Raw genomic sequence first — 17505 nt, 5'->3', positions numbered from 1 at the left:
GGTAAAAAAAAGTATCGTATCTCTACAGCAGGATATAGCCTACATGCAGCGCGTTGGGAATTCCGTTTGTGTTCAGATTAAAAGGTAAGATTATTTATTGTGTATACTTCTAAATGATTCCGTGTTGCTTCCGTCGCCTCGCTGTTTCCTCACAGTTTATCATGGAGTGTTTGGAGCCTCTCCGTAACTTCATCTGGAGGAGGATTAAGAAGATGCGCAGCTCCACTGATTGTGTGGAGCGGCTCTTTAACTTCATTTAGCCCGCAGGGAGGCTGGAGCTGTCTGCTTGATTTAAACACATGCAGTCCAGTCGATAGTGCCAACCGCAGCTTCCCGGACTAACACTGTGTGTGTGTGTGTGTGTGTGTGTGTGTGTGTGTGTGTGTGTGTGTGTGTGTGTGTGTGTGTGTGCGCGCGCGTGCGTGCATGGCGTCAGCGTAAAGTGGAGCTGAAAGTGCAGCTTGGCTGCGTGTCTTTTGGACCGAATCCATTTTTTAACACACACTGATACACACTATACCCACACACTGACACACGCTATACACACACACACACACACACACACACACACACACAAGTGCGTTTCTTTTTTGGAGCGACTTTTACGCACGACCACAAAACCGCATAGCAACAGGGAGGTTTTGTTTTTTCTCCCCTAAATCACAAATTCGCTTATTCTTCACTCTGCAAATTAAGTATTGTTTTTAATGAACAATATTTAATTTGAAGAGTTATAAAAGTTACAAAATATACATGAATCCCTTTGTATTGCCTTATAGGCCACTGAAAGCCATATGTCAGAATGTTATGACGGAATAATTTAAATGTTGGCAAGCCCGTTTCATGGAACGGACGGACGGGTCTGCGCGCAAAAATGTCACTCGCTCGCGTTAAGAGACTGTTTCAAAAAAAGGCAAAAAGCCACCACATTTTTATATTATATCAGAGGTAATAACACATGTTGCTTATACTGTAATTACAGTCAGTTATAGTTTAGTTGGTCTATAGGGTTGTTTTCCAAAGGCAGACCAACTGACTGTTGCGCTTTCATTGTCTCCAGGTCTCTGTAATGAGATCTGTGTCCTGCGGTCGCACCACGCAGTGATCTGCATTGGGTATAGGCAGACAGGAGGCTCAGGCAGGGGTCCGCGCCGGGTCTCAGAGGAGAGGAGAGGTGGTCCGTCTGGTCCGTCCGTGGAAGGAAGAAGAAGAAGATGGCAGTCCACGCGGAGGGGATCGTGGCGATCGTGATCTTCTACCTGCTGATCCTGTGCGTGGGAATCTGGGCCGCGTGGAAGAACAAGAACTCCGGAGAAGGAGCGGACCGCAGCGAGACCATCATGGTGGGCGGCCGGGACATCGGACTGTTCGTCGGGGGATTCACCATGACGGGTCAGTACAATAAAATAAAAATAAAAGTCCTAATAAATAATTACCTGGGCATGGATGGATAACCTGCTGCCATATATTTTGGTTCATATATGGGCATTATTTGATCAAGTCAAAAGCATAAACTAATCATAAATAACTATGATTGATCCTATTATTTATTGTTTTACGCACGGATTCTGCACGGCACTTGCAGAAAATCCAACTTTTCTAATTAATTCAACCACAGCCTATAGAATATAAGTAGACATTGCCATATTCTGTTTCATATCAAGTCAAAAGCATAAATTAATTATGATTGATCATTCCTTGTTTTACGCACGGAAAATACAACCTTACCAACTCCATACAATATGATGCTGCCTAATAGGCTATGTGTTGAAAAGCTGAGCATCTCCATAATATTCCTGAGACCAGCATACATTAATACATTAATAGACCATTAAGGTCTCTCTTTCTTACAATAAACCTCGCCATTGATGCTATTTTAGTTCCACACCCTGAAGGAAGTGATTATATGACATGAATTATTTATATATCCTCATTCTTCAACTATACATGTCATGAAACTTTCATGATCATAATAATTTATAACCGCATGCGGAAATATGTTATTCAGAAATATCACACTATATATAGAAGGCTGGCTATTTGCGTAACTGGTAACGGGAAGTAATCTGAGCTTGTATATCTGCTATTTCTGAACATGTTGGAATAATCTAGAAATGTGTGAGGATATCCTATAGGTCTATGATTAAATTTAGAAGGCGAGCCGCAGGGGCGGTATTGCAGTCACTGTACCGCACTGTTGTGACGACAAGAGAGTTGAGCCAGAAGGCAAAGCTCTCCGTCTACTGAGCAATCTTCGTTCCTACTCTGACCTTATATGGTCATGAAGTGTTCCTACTCTCACCTATGGTCATGAAGTGTTCCTACTCTATATGGTCATGAAGTGTTCCTACTCTCACCTATGGTCATGAAGTGTTCCTACTCTCACCTATGGTCATGAAGTGTTGTCCTCGGCGCACGTCCCACTGGGAGGAGATACATCGACTCACTGGCCTTGGAACGTCTCGGGAATCCCCCAGGAGGAAGTCACTAATGTTGCTCTGGAGAGGGAAGTCTGGAGCACTCTGGTGGAGCTGTTGCCCCCGCGACCCGACTACGGATAAGCGGTTGAATATGGATGGATGGATTTGTAGAATCATGGGTCTTAATAGCGTGTGCATGTTAAGAGATGTATATATTTTTGTGCATTACATTGCAGTCATTCAGCAGTGGTTCTCAAGCAGTGGACCGGGGACCACCAGTGGTCCTTGAGGGGGTTCCAGGTGGTCCCCATGCAGCTAAATGATGGATAGTTGGTAACCAAATGGACCCTTATTAGATCTTTAACTCTTGAGAGTGTGAAAGGAAACCAAATGGACCCTCACAGTCCATTTGGTTAAAGTATATATTCAGTGATTTCACTTAATTCAATTATCACTTATTCTTTTGTTTTGTTGTGATAATCCTCCCTACTATAGAGTGTGCTGACCATATAAGGAGTTCCTCCCACCCTCCCTCTCCCCAGTTAACTCCTGGGGTAAAAAAAACGTTTTGGCTAGGTGGCCCAGCCTTCATCCAATCAGGATAGAGAGGGGCCTTTCCGCCAACCATGATTGAGCGGGGGCGGGCCTTGGTGTGCGTGCTGTTGGCCTGTTGTGTGTCCAAGCCCCCAGTAAGGTTATATCCAACTTGAAGCTGCCACTACCTACTGGCGAAAAGAGGAACTGCAGCACTTTCATGGAGGTGGACGGACGTCATGTATATGACGTTTGAGGTCCGGGATTAACTTCCGCTCACTCGAGCCATTGAGTTATACTTGTATACTTCCGGCAGTATTGCGGGTGCTTAAAAACGCCACTGAGCAACTTCCACTGAAATTAATAGCGGGTGCATGTGCACATCTTGTTACCGGGGTATAGACCGGGGGCTTTCCAAATCACCCAAATCACTCAATGTTCCTTTAGAACAAGCTCCCACAGTACCTTCGTCAGGCAGCCTCTGTAGACATTTTTAAAGCTCAGCTCAAGACCCACTTCTACAACATTGCTTTTAATTGAGCTTTTATTTTTGTTATTCATGTCCTCACTGTATTGCATTACTGCTTGTTTTTAATGTTGTTGCCTTGCTTTTCTTTTATTCTCCATTTTTCTGTAAAGCACTTTGAGCTGCATTTCATGTCATGAAAGGTGCTACACAAATAAAGTTTTATTATTATTATATTTTTCAAAAAAAAAAGGCTACATAAATAGAGAATGTAGAATATTTGATACGTTTGCCTGTTATCTCTCCTAATGGTACAAACATCAATATACAGCATGGAATTGTGGACAACATATTATCCAACGACGACAAAATATTCAATATCTGATGAAAACGGTGGTCCGTGGCTCAAATGGGTCTGAGAGGCTTAAATGTCATCAAACGGTGGTCCGTGGCTCAAATGGGTCTGAGAGGCTTAAATGTCATCAAACGGTGGTCCGTGGCTCAAATGCTCATGAGATGGGTTGAAAAGCACAGGATAATTCCGTGTTGTATAACTAACATTATATTTATGCTCTGTGTGTTTTTTCCCACGCAGCCACCTGGGTCGGCGGGGGTTACATCAACGGAACCGCAGAGTACGTCTACCTGCCGGGCCACGGTCTGGCCTGGGCTCAGGCTCCCTTTGGATACGCCCTCAGTCTGGTTGTTGGTGAGTACCACAGTCTGGCCTGGCCTGGCCTGGCCTGGTCTGGTCTAGCCTGGCCTGGCCTGGCCCATGCATTTTTCCCATAGACGTTTCATAGAGTATATTTCACAACACGTTGGCAGCACGACGTGTCGTGAAATGTCTCAGAAATGTCATAAAAAGCAACCGTATAATCAAATGCCTCAAATGTATATGATTTCTTCACGCTGGTCGGCCCGAAAACATCATCGTTTCATTCCCACTCTTTGAGATTTCATTTAGCGTTATTCCACCTGTTGTTCCGTCTGTTCTTTATTCCACCTGTCCCGTTTTGACCACCAGGGGGTCTGTTCTTTGCCAAGCCCATGCGGTCCCGGGGGTACGTCACCATGCTGGACCCCTTCCAGCAGATCTACGGGAAGAGGATGGGAGGCCTGCTCTTCATCCCCGCTCTCATGGGAGAGATCTTCTGGTCCGCGGCCATCTTGTCTGCGCTGGGTAAGTGAAGTGCAGCGAGTGAGTGAGTGCACATAGCCTCGGAAACCCAGACGTTTTCATTAGTGAGTGTATATGATGATGCATGGGACGTCTCACCGCTGCACCCACTCAAACATCAGCCATAATGAAATACAGCCATGCAAATAGAGAGACCGACGTGCAGACTACGCACCGACTGCACACACACTCCTCCGCTCCCAAGGGACGACATGCAGACTATGCACCCACTGCACACAGACGCCTACGCTCCCAAGGGACGACATGCAGACTATAGACTATCCATCCACTGCACACAGACACTTACGCTCCCAAGGGACAGCATGCAGACTAGAGACTATCCATCCACTGCACACAGACGTCTCCGCTCTCAAGGCACGACATGCAGACTACGCACCCACTGCACAGAGACGCTCCCAAGGGAAGATGTGCAGACTATGCACATAAAACAGCGTGCGAACACAGCAGCAAGATTTGTGAACTGTTGCGACAAAAGAAGGTTAGCCAATGGAATACAACCACCACAAGTACTACTATCTGTATCGAGTAGACCTACTGCACATGTAAACAATGGAATACAACCACCCTAATAACTACTATCTGTACCCAGTAGACCTACTGCACATGTAAACAATGGAATACAACCACCCTAATAACTACTATCTGTACCCAGTAGACCTACTGCACATGTAAACAATGGAATACAACCACCCTAATAACTACTATCTGTACCCAGTAGACCTACTGCACATGTAAACAATGGAATACAACCACCCTCAGGACTACTATCTGTATCAAGTAGACCTACTGCACATGTAAACAATGGAATACAACCACCCTCAGGACTACTATCTGTATCAAGTAGACCTACTGCACATGTAAACAATGGAATACAACCACCCTATAAGAACTACTATCGGTACCAAGTAGACCTACTGCACATGTAAACAATGGAATACAACCACCCTATAAGAACTACTATCTGTACCAAGTAGACCTACTGCACATGTAAACAATGGAATACAACCACCCTAATAACTACTATCTGTACCCAGTAGACCTACTGCACATGTAAACAATGGAATACAACCACCCTCAGGACTACTATCTGTATCAAGTAGACCTACTGCACATGTAAACAATGGAATACAACCACCCTCAGGACTACTATCTGTATCAAGTAGACCTACTGCACATGTAAACAATGGAATACAACCACCCTATAAGAACTACTATCGGTACCAAGTAGACCTACTGCACATGTAAACAATGGAATACAACCACCCTATAAGAACTACTATCGGTACCAAGTAGACCTACTGCACATGTAAACAATGGAATACAACCACCCTATAAGAACTACTATCTGTACCAAGTAGACCTACTGCACATGTAAACAATGGAATACAACCACCCTCGGGACTATTATTTGTACAGAGTAGAGCGCTGCACATGTAAACAGAGCTGCTATCTTTAACACTATAGCATGACTGAAGTAAAATGTGACGGAAGTAGCATGTGCTTAAATTCATATTTAGAAAATGTTTCGGACGTCACAAACATCCGAGATGACGGAATGATGATGTTCATGGAAAGGGGAACCTTCTGGAAGCTTCATGGGCAAAGATAATCAACTTCAAGATAATCAACTTCAAAATCTAAAAAAATTGGTCACAATGGACCTCTCAGTCATGCTATTTTATTCTACTCAGGGTCCACTCTCAGTGATATAACTATATTTTATTCTACTCAGGGTCCACTCTCAGTGATATAACTATATTTTATTCCACTCAGGGGCCACACTCAGTGATATAACTATATTTTATTCCCCTCAGGGGCCACACTCAGTGATATAACTATATTTTATTCCCCTCAGGGGCCACACTCAGTGATATAATATATATATTTTATTCCACTAGGGGCCACTCTCAGCGTGATCGTGGACATCAACATCAACATGTCGGTGATCATCTCGGCGCTGATCGCCATCTTCTACACGCTGGTGGGAGGTCTGTACTCTGTGGCTTACACAGACGTGGTCCAGCTCTTCTGCATCTTCGTTGGCCTGGTGAGTCCCTTTAACACAGAGGTGTCAAACTGGCGATCCGCGGGCCGCATGTCGTCTTCTGCGGCCCGCGAGTTAAAGTTTAACACAATGAGTGCCGGCAGGGCTGGACTGGGACAAAAAATTCGGCCCGGTCATTTTCGTGCGAATTTGGCCCAGACCGGCCCACCACCACGACCAGCGCGCAGATAGCAGAACTCTACCGCCCGCTCCGTCGAGGCACACACAAACAAACAAGCCCTATTACCACCACTTTTACAGAACAACATAAATGATATACAAACCAACAGACAACTATACACAACCCTTTGTTGCTCTCACAAGAATGATGCTGGCAAAAGGATTCAAGATAGAAGAGGGTTTATTTGTCACTCACTGATAACAGGTACAGTGAAATTATCATGACGGCACTGGCAGAATGGCAGCAGGCCCGGATTTATTTATTTGTTTTTAATATCATGGCGGCCCCCTATGGTCGCGGCCCACTGGGAATATGCCCGGTATGTCCTATGGCCAGTCCAACCCTGAGTGCCGGGTTTTCTTTCAAAATAGGAGCTCGGGGTTCCAGGCAGATATGGCAGCTTTTACTCTGAAAAGAAAAGTGTGTCACTGTAATGTGTGTGTGTGTGTGTGTGTGTGTGTGTGTGTGTGTGTGTGTGTGTGTGTGTGTGTGTGTGTTACTGTAATGTTGTACTGTATGTTACTGTAATGTGTGTGTGTGTTGTGATCTTGTGTGTGTCTCAGTGGGTCAGTGTGTTACAGACAGTGATGTGTGTGTGTGTGTGTGTGTGTTGTCTGTGTGTCTCAGTGGATCAGCGTGTTACAGACAGTGATGTGTGTGTGTTGTCTGTGTGTCTCAGTGGGTCAGTGTGTTACAGACAGTGATGTGTGTGTGTTGTCTGTGTGTCTCAGTGGATCAGCGTGTTACAGACAGTGATGTGTGTGTGTGTTGTCTGTGTGTCTCAGTGGATCAGTGTGTTACAGGCAGTGATGTGTGTGTGTTGTCTGTGTGTCTCAGTGGATCAGTGTGTTACAGACAGTGATGTGTGTGTGTTGTCTGTGTGTCTCAGTGGATCAGTGTGTTACAGACAGTGATGTGTGTGTGTGGTCTGTGTGTCTCAGTGGATCAGTGTGTTATACAGACAGTGATGTGTGTGTGTGTTGTCTGTGTGTCTCAGTGGATCAGCGTGCCGTTCGCCCTCTCCAACCCTGCGGTGTCGGACATCGGCGTGTCGGCCAAGCAGGCCATCTACCAGGCTCCCTGGCTGGGCCAGATCAAGGCCGAGGACGGCTGGCGCTGGGCCGACAACTTCCTGCTGCTGGTGAGCACTATGGTGTCTGTCGAGGACAATTTAATTCGGTGTTATAGTCATGTTTTTGATCATCTGAAATGTTTAAAGGTAGAGTAAGTGATTTCACTCAAAAAACCTTAGGTTTCGTTTTTGCCTTGGGACACAGCCTTTCATCCAATCAGGATAGAGAACCAAAAACGAAACCTAAGGTTTTTTGACCCCCAGGGGTTAACTGGGGACAGGGAGGAACTCCTTATATGGTCAGCACACTCTATAGTTGGGAGGATTATCACAACAAAACAAAAAAATAAGTGATATTTGAATTAAGTGAAATCACTTACTCTACCTTTAACTTTTGGTATAGTTTTAGTCGACTGAATGGCATGAGATTTTAGTCGACCAAATCTATACGGTTGTTTTAGCAGACTAAAATGTATGTTGTTGACGGTGCCATGTATTTATGTACCAGTATTTATGTTATCCTAGATGCTAGGAGGTATATCACGTGGCAGGTGGAATTTGACTGAGGGACTGCCATTTTGGATTTCTTTGAATTTTTGTTTTTTCATGTCATATGAAAGCAGGGAATCAGAGCTTCAAATTGGCAGCGAGTTGAGAAAACAGGCTTGAAAGGTTCACTTCTGTGGACTCTTAACATTACACCTACAGTAGCTACATGCAGTTTAAGCATTGATTTCATATTTACATGTCTTCTGTGGTCTCTAACATTACACCTATAGCTACAGGTACATGTTTAAGCATTGATTTCATATTTACATGTCTTCTATGTCGACTCTAACATTACATGTTTAAGCATTTATTTAATATTTAAATGTCGTTTTCAGACACTTATTTCAGACATGCTCTAGTATGTGAAGAGTCTGCTATTAACTGATTTTGGATAAAAATAATAATAAGTGTTTTTCTCCCCCGGATGAAAAGCTGGAGGTTGCGCGATGGCAGGCTCTCAGTCAAATTTGGTCACATATTATGTATTTATGTATTTATATATGTATTGATTGTATTTATGTATGTATTTATACCTCCTAGATGCTAGGAGGCATCCCGTGGCAGGTGTACTTCCAGAGGGTGCTCTCTGCCTCCTCAGCCACCTACGCTCAGATCCTTTCCTTCCTCGCTGCCTTCGGCTGTCTGGTGATGGCCATCCCCTCTGTCCTTATTGGAGCTATAGGCGCATCCACCGGTACGCACGCACACAAACACGCACGCACACACACACGCACGCACGCAGTCACGCAGTCACGCAGTCGCACACGCGCAGTTGCACACACACACACACACACACACACACACACACACACACACACACACACACAGGCCAGCGGTGTCCAGGGCACTTTAAGTAGGATTTATAGAGTGCTCCCTGAGGGGACATTACATTACGTCTCTGCGCATTGACCCAGCAGTGACTGGCTCTAGAGTGAGGCCCCGGGGGGGTTAAATGAGACTTTAGTGGTTGTTTTACGGAGGGACACAGTATAACTCTGTGGGGACACAAAAGCCACACAAAAGTATAGACCCGGAAGTATCTCTGGAGGGGGCGCTCACGTCACGGCTAAAATACTGAGACGCCCCTTGGCCAGCCGGGGCGCCTGATGGAGTGGAAAGGAACTGGTCGGAAATAACGTGTTCCTCCCACGTGTTATATGTCGTGCCGGGGAACCCCCCCCCCACTGTCAGGTGAAAAGAAGCAGCTTGGACTCCTCATGCATTGGAGGAAGCATGAGCTCAGTGCGGGGCTCTCCCCGGGGAGAGGGAGGTTTAGGCAATTGGCAAAGAGTTACAAAAATGGTGGGATAATTAGATTTAGAAAATAAATAAATGAATAGTGAGTGAGTTCACAGTAAACGTTGGGTGCGTTCCAGATGAGCTGCAGCAAACATCTGGACTCAGGAATAATTGGGACTTCATTTCAAGCCGTTCTCCTTCTTTTCTCCCTGAAGTGAGGCAGGGTGGTTTTTATGTCACATAATACATAATATAGGCTATTTCTATACAGAAACCTCATATCTCATATATTTCAACATTTGACGTTTAAAGTGTCTTTTTTTGTGTGTAAATGAATGCCCTACTTCGGCATACAAAAGTAGCACGCACGTGACGCACGCATGCACGCACGCACACACACACACACATACACACACACACACACACACAGACGATCGTCTGGGGGCTCAACGCTTCGCGACATGAATATGCTGAATATTACATCTGAGGAGGACCAGTGATTTATTTAGTTTAAGGATCCGAGACGTTCCATGTGAGTCAACGATCTGTGTCTGGAGACGAGAGAGAGAGAGAGAGAGAGCTGCTGTGACAGGAGAAGGATGTCAAATGGAATACAAGCACCTTAAGGAATACAAACCGCATTGAGTTTATACAATGCAGACAGCAAATGAAATACTGTTATATAAACAGAGCCACTCACTTTAATTCAATTACATTTGAATAAATTACTGCAACTTGAATAAATTACCGCTACTTGAATAAATTACTGCTATACTTGTCCACATGTTGTCATATAAGTGAAAGACAAAACATTGACATTCCGCTGTCAACTTTCAAAAGTATCCTATATTGATGTATAACTATATCTCTGACAGAAAATGCACAATCTTTGTATAGTTTCACAAGACAGTATTATCCAAAGTGTTCACGTAACACAGCTCTGTTTACTGCGTCTCTATTTAAATTCCATATTTATTTGTACATACATTGTTTTATCTAGATTGTCTTGTTCCACTTTTTGCTTTGGCAATGTAAACGTACGTTTACTCATGCCAATAAAGCTGAATTGAGAGAGAGAGAGAGAGAGAGAGAGAGAGAGAGACAGAGACAGAGACAGAGACAGAGAGGAATGAATGAATAGACATAATGTATTCTCCATTGCAGTCTAGGCCAAAAATGAAGAGATATTGAAGCCAACAGCACGTCACATCATGACTACCGATGTATGAATTAGATAGAGAGACCAAGAGAGAATAGTACTGAGAGAGAGAGAGAGAGACACACACACACACACACACACACACACACACACACACACACACACACACAGAGAGAGGGAGCACACTCACGCACGCATTCGTGTCAGTCTGAACACTTGAGTGTATACTGTATAGTGTATACTACTCCAGTATACTGTATATCTAGTATATACTACTACAGTATAGTGTATATAATATCCGATCTACAAGCATGCGTATAGATAGATCTACAAGCTATTTATTCTGCATTGTTCACAAATCACTTGACAAACGACAGCGTGGACAGTCTTCAGATCTGAACACCAGATTGGAGAAATAAATCAGATTTGCAATTCTCTGGACGAGGCCTTGTGTCATGGTGGGGGGGGGGGGGGGGAGGGGAGAGGGGGCTGGGGTAGAGTGAGCACAGAGTTGACAGCATGCAGAGAGAGAGAGAGAGAGAGGGGGGGGGGCTGGGGTAGAGTGAGCACAGAGATGACAGCATGCAGAGAGAGAGAGAGAGGGGGGGGCTGGGGTAGAGTGAGCACAGAGATGACAGCATGCAGAGAGAGAGAGAGAGAGAGAGAGAGAGAGGGGGAGGGGGGGGCTGGGGTAGAGTGAGCACAGAGATGACAGCATGCAGAGAGAGAGAGAGGGGGGAGGGGGACGACACCACAGGAAATATCTGAATGGGAAGATAAGGTGGAGGATGGGTGGATGAGTTAAGATAAGGTGGAGGTATAGCTGCTTTAGCAGACAGTTTGAGAGGTGGTGGAGTTAGCTGCTTTTGCAGACAGTTTGAGAGGTGGTGGAGTTAGATGCTTTAGCAGACAGTTTGAGCGGTGGAGAGGTGGTGGGGTTAGCTGCTTTAGCAGACAGTTTGGTTCAAAAACCAAAAATTGTAGATCTACAAGCTGTGTAATAATATTGTTGCTATGTTCTTTAAATCATTTTTAGTAAAATGTAATTGCTTTCATCGCAAACCTGCATTTCCAAAGGGATCCAATGTGTTTGTGAAGGTAAATGGTTCGTGACTAATTTCCATCCTAAGGGATATTCCTTCAGGCACCAGACCGCCCTCCACTCAACCGCTCAAGGCCCAGATGCCACTTTTATACATCATTCTTTTATTGAAAGTGAACTGAAAAAAAAAAAAAGCCACGCTCTCTACTGTAAAATATCTTGACAGTAATTGTTGGCGGCTGACAGCCGTTTCCCAGTGCATTGATCAACCCGGCATGCAGTCACATTTAAAGGACTTGCGTTCAAACACAATAATGCTCAAGTTTAACTTAGACTGGAAAAGAAGCACCGATCAGAACCGCTCAAAGTGTACAGTCTGTACTTACACTAGAGGTCCATCTGTACAGTCTGAACTGAACTGTCTTATAGAGGTCCATCTGTACAGTCTGAACTGAACTGTCTTATAGAGGTCCATCTGTACAGTCTGAACTGAACTGTCTTATAGAGGTCCATCTGTACAGTCTGAACTGTCTTATAGAGGTCCATCTGTACAGTCTGAACTGAACTGTCTTATAGAGGTCCATCTGTACAGTCTGAACTGTCTTATAGAGGTCCATCTGTACAGTCTGAACTGAACTGTCTTATAGAGGTCCATCTGTACAGTCTGAACCGGGAAAATCTGCTTCCATGCCCCTATACTTCATGGAACACTCCACAACAACCACTAAAAATTAACACCCCAATATCCTATGGACAATTTCATAACCTGCTTTTTAAACCCCCCCTACCTCAATATGTAATTGTTTTTAACGTATTCACTTTCAGTTGCTTTATTTAACTATTTTTGTGTTTTTATATCTGTGTGTATATATATATGTGTGATCTCGGCAGCATTGCAAATGAGGGTGAACCTCAGGGTGAACTGAATATATAAAGGTTTCAATCAATCAATCAATCAATCAACATCCGTCACCAAAACATCAATACAAACGCCATGTGGCTCCTACAGTAATTATATTATATTGTACTATTATACAGTGCCCGGGGGGGGCAGTCATTGGGCTATAAAGTGTCTCTTGCTCATGGACACTTTTGGGGGATCTGAACCGGAGACCATCAATCTGTTTTCCCAGATGGCCTCTCTATAACGTTCCAATTTCCAAATGCCAAAAAAACACAATTCAAATTGTAATATCTCTGCGTGACAAGCAATCGTCAATTTAACGTGTAATGTGTCATTTCACATCAAGGCTCATTATTTATTCTGTATCTGAGCCACGGACCACCTTTTGATGACATATAGGGCTGTATTTGGCGTGTCTTAAGGACCAGGTCTTATTCCCTAACTTGAGTAAACTAAAGACCTGGAGGCGTGATCAATGCTCTTTGGCCACTCAGAATAGCCAAATGGCATTGATCACGCCTCCAGGTCTTTAGTTTACTCAAGTTAGGGAATAAGACCTGGTACTTAAGACACGCAAAATACAGACCTTAGCCTCTCCCACCCAAAACGTAGAATATTCTGTTGTCGTTGGATAAGATTTTGTCCACAATAACAGGCAAACATTGATGAAAATAACAATTATTCCATATTCTCTAATAGGTGTAGACTTCTTTAGCGTAAAATGTGTTAAGGGTCCATTTTGGTTACCAACTCTCCATCGTTTATAGCTGCATGGGGACCACCTTACTTTACTGTACTGCAGTGCCGGTTCTAGGCCTTTTGTGGCCCCAAGCGACATATTTTTATGAGGCCCCCTCCTGCCTTGCCACGCCGGGGGGGGGGGGGGTCCTGGGGGGCGGGGCCCAGAAAAATGTGCAAATTTGCCATGAAAATGCTTCAATCTGGTGCACTTTGAGATCAAAATTAAGAGATACATAAAAAAAAATCTTCTCCCTGTGACGAGGCCCCCTCAGTGGTTGAGGCCCTAGGCGACCACTTAGTTCGCCTATGCCTAGAACCGGCCCTGCTGTACTGGAACCACACATCCTGATGTTCTAAGTTGTGTGTGTTCTTGTTCCGATCCCCCAGACTGGAACCAGACGTCGTACGGGCCCATCCCGCCCAAGGAGAACCAGCAGTCGGACATGATCCTGCCCATCGTCCTGCAGCACCTCTGTCCCTCCTACATCTCCTTCTTCGGCCTGGGCGCCGTGTCGGCCGCCGTCATGTCCTCCGCGGACTCCTCCATCCTGTCGGCCAGCTCCATGTTCGCCCGGAACATCTACCAGATGGCCTTCAGACAGTCTGTGAGTATATAGCCTGGCCTTCAAGACAGTCTGTGAGTAGATCTAAACATCTATACCAGCTGGCCTTCAGACAGTCTGTGAGTATAGCCTGGCCTTCAGACAGTCTGTGAGTAGATCTAAACATCTACCAGATGGCCTTCAGACAGTCTGTGAGTAGTCTGTGTGGCTTCACCCCGGCCTGTCAGCTGATCGATCACACAGTGTCACACGATCACATTACACCTAGCTACATGTTTAAAGGTAGAGTAAGTGATTTAACTTAATTCAAATATCACTTTTTTTTTTTGTTTTGTTGTGATAATCCTCTCTACTATAGAGTGTGCTGACCATATAAGGAGTTCCTCCCTGTCCCCGCAGTTAACCCCTGGGGGTCAAAAAACCGTAGGTTTCGTTTTTGACTCTCTATCCTGATTGGACGAAGGCTTAGGTCCCACAGCCAAAAACGAAACCTAAGGTTTTTTGAGTGAAATCACTTACTCTACCTTTAAGCATTTATTTCATATTTATACATGTCGATTTCAACCCTCTCTCTCTCTCTGTCTCTCTCTCTCTCTCTCTCTCTCTCCGTGCAGGCGTCGGACCGTGAGATCGTGTGGGTGATGCGCATCACCATCTTCGTGTTCGGGGCGGCGGCCACGGCCATGGCGCTGCTGACGGGCACCGTGTACGGCCTGTGGTACCTCAGCTCTGACCTGGTGTACGTCATCATCTTCCCCCAGCTGCTCTGCGTCCTGTTCGTCAAGGGGACCAACACCTACGGATCCGTGGCCGGGTAATATATATATATACGCAACGTCGATGTTACTGTACATTACACCCCCCTGTTTAGACCTGAGGACGATTCTACAACATTGTCTTCTATAAATCATGACAGTTTTCTGAAAAACGCTATGTTTCTATATGTCAGTGGTTCTCACACATTTTCATGTCTGTCAAGGACCCCCAAAGATATATGTAATAGGCCGCCGACCCCCATCTGAAAATATATATTCTGGAAAAAATAAGAATATTTTCATGATTTGCAACACATTTTCACGCTTTCTCAAAAGTATAGCAGACCTACAAGCTTGCAGGTCTGCTACTTTTGAAAGTGGCCTAAAACTTTGAATTATATATATTATTTCACAGTGGACAGTGGACAGTGGGGGGGTCCCTGGAACAAAATATTTTTAAGTAAATTATGTAAAAAGTGGGCTTTACATTATATTTGGGGGTCCTTGACATGATTAGAGTTTGAGAATCACTGACATGGAAACATAATAGGGATTTTCAGAAAACTAGATAGAAACTGCTATTTTCTAAACATTTTTAATGCAAGTATACTTTCTGCTTTTGGAGCTTTAAGTACATTTTGATGTACTAATAAAGAGTATTTCTCCAGGTACATCTTTGGCCTGCTGCTGCGTATCGGAGGCGGGGAGCCGTACCTCTACCTCCCGCCGTTCATCTACTACCCCGGATACTACTACGAGGACAAGATCAACCCGCTCACCGACGCCGTGAGTCCAACCGCTTATCCGTAGCCGGGTCGCGGGGGCAACAGCTCCACCAGAGCAGCTCCAGACTTCCCTCTCCCAATGCAGAGCAACATTATAGTGACTTCCTCCTGGGGGGGGATCCCGAGACGTTCCAAAGGCCAGTGAGTCGATGTGTTTCCTCCAACTGCGCCTTGGTCTGTCCCGGGGTCTCCTCCCAGTGGGAGGGGGGGGGGGGGGGGGGGGGGTCGAGGACCTCCCTATAGGGAGACGCTCGAGAGGCATCCTATAACCAGATGCCCAAACCACCTAATCTGGCTCCTGATTAGATTACGTTCATTGCTTGTATAACCGCTCGTATACTGCACATATAGAATCAAGGATTAAAAACACAGTAAAGTCATAGACTTCATTCCAAAGTGTTGACTTAATGTCCTCCCCGTGTGCTCCATCCGTCCAGGTAGAGCACACCTTCGTGCAGCAGCGCTTCCCCTTCAAGACGGTGTCCATGCTGGCCTCCCTGGTGGCCAACATGCTGACCTCCTACCTCACCAAGTACCTGTTCGAGAGCGGCACGTGGCACCACCGCTACGACTTCCTGGACGCCGTGGTGTCCAAGAACAGCGGAGAGATCATGGACAAGACCACGCTGGTGGGATCTAACCAGGTGTGTATACCTGTATAGCGTACGGAACCGGCCACTATAGGGGCCGCTGTAGATCCAACCAGGTGTGGAGTTTACCGGCTGTTACTGTGTATACCGGCAGGTTACTGGCTGTTATACCGGCAGTTTACCGGCTGTTACCGTGTATACCGGCAGTTTACCGGCTCCCCCCGGCAGTACCGTTTCTGGAATATGCACTCGCTGCTTCTGCACAATTTGAAATACTTGAGCAAAAGTACTTATAGTTACTTTACGCAACTGCCAAACTCTATGTGTGAGGAACGCATCTATTTATTTTCTTCTTAAATGTTTTGAAACTTTAATAACATGTTATATTAAGATTATAGCAGGATGAACCGTTTACCCGTTGTTTTAACCCTTTCACAACCAGGACAACATCATCCTGTCGGAGATGGCGCCGGTCAAGCCCATCCTGGGGGGCGGGGCCTCTCTGGCCGGGACCTTCACCAACGTGGCCAGTCTCGACGACGAAGACGAGGACCTCAGCCCCGACGACACCTTCAAACAGGAGGAGGAGTAGGAGGAGTAGGAGGAGACGACACCTTCAACCAGGAAGAGGAGGAAGAGGAGTAGGAGGAGGAGGAGGAGGAGGAGGAAGAGGAGGAGACGACACCTTCAACCAGGAAGAGGAGGAAGAGGAGGAGGAGGAGGAGGAGGAGACGACACCTTCAACCAGGAAGAGTAGGAGGAGGAGGAGGAGGAGGAGGAGGAAGAGGAAGAGGAGGAGGAGGAGGAGGAGGAGGAGGAGGAGGAGGGGGAGGAGGAGGAGGAGGAGACGACACCTTCAACCAGGAACAGTAGGAGGAGGAGGAGGAGGAGGAGGAGGAGGAGGAGGAGGAGGAGGAGGAGAAAAAACGGAACACCAGGGATTTGAAGAAGGACGAGTGAGGTTCTTTGGGGAGCCAAATCGGTGGCCAAATCCATGTTAGAAAAAAATATATATATATTATATTTGGCTTCCAGGTGACTCCACGACCGTGTTCTGTGCCAATGATGAAGCGGGGCTGCCTTCCCTTCTTTTATTTTTGTTTACATTCCTTCTTCTCGCAGAACCAACAAGGAAGTTGACTTGCTCACAGCAGAAGCCAGATGATTGGTCCGTCCCGTCCCAAGCCAGACCAATCACAACAAGTCGTCGTGTGTGTGTTTTAAGTGCTAAAGACTTCTTCCTCTCTCGTTCTCTCAAAG

At 45.5% G+C, this 17505-nt stretch overlaps 2 protein-coding genes across 2 annotated transcripts in view; one reads left to right on the top strand and one right to left on the bottom strand.

Annotated features, from left to right (window-relative positions):
* Positions 1 to 1214: 1214 nt before the first annotated feature.
* LOC308330987 (high affinity choline transporter 1) lies at positions 1215 to 16837 on the top strand (the record flags this gene model as incomplete). Its single annotated transcript, XM_080786056.1, has 11 exons — positions 1215 to 1392; positions 4016 to 4129; positions 4448 to 4603; positions 6520 to 6668; positions 7844 to 7987; positions 9008 to 9161; positions 13940 to 14157; positions 14730 to 14929; positions 15539 to 15656; positions 16093 to 16299; positions 16688 to 16837. 11 exons carry the CDS (start codon positions 1215 to 1217, stop codon positions 16835 to 16837), a joined length of 1788 nt encoding a protein of 595 aa, XP_080642182.1.
* The window catches only part of plekhm3 (pleckstrin homology domain containing, family M, member 3), a 465291-nt gene continuing 450222 nt past the window's right edge, over positions 2437 to 17505 (bottom strand). Inside the window, exon 16 of the transcript XR_013965553.1 lies at positions 2437 to 2446. The gene's annotated coding sequence lies outside the window, so the exon portion shown is untranslated. The remainder of the gene's footprint in view (positions 2447 to 17505) is intronic.

This window comes from Protomyctophum bolini (genome assembly GCF_963924005.1).
Source record: "Protomyctophum bolini genome assembly, chromosome: 16".
In the NCBI taxonomy this organism is placed as follows: Eukaryota; Metazoa; Chordata; class Actinopteri; order Myctophiformes; family Myctophidae; genus Protomyctophum; species Protomyctophum bolini.
The sequence above is the reverse complement of the archived record's forward strand: the minus strand, read 5'-3'. Positions and strand labels throughout refer to the sequence as shown.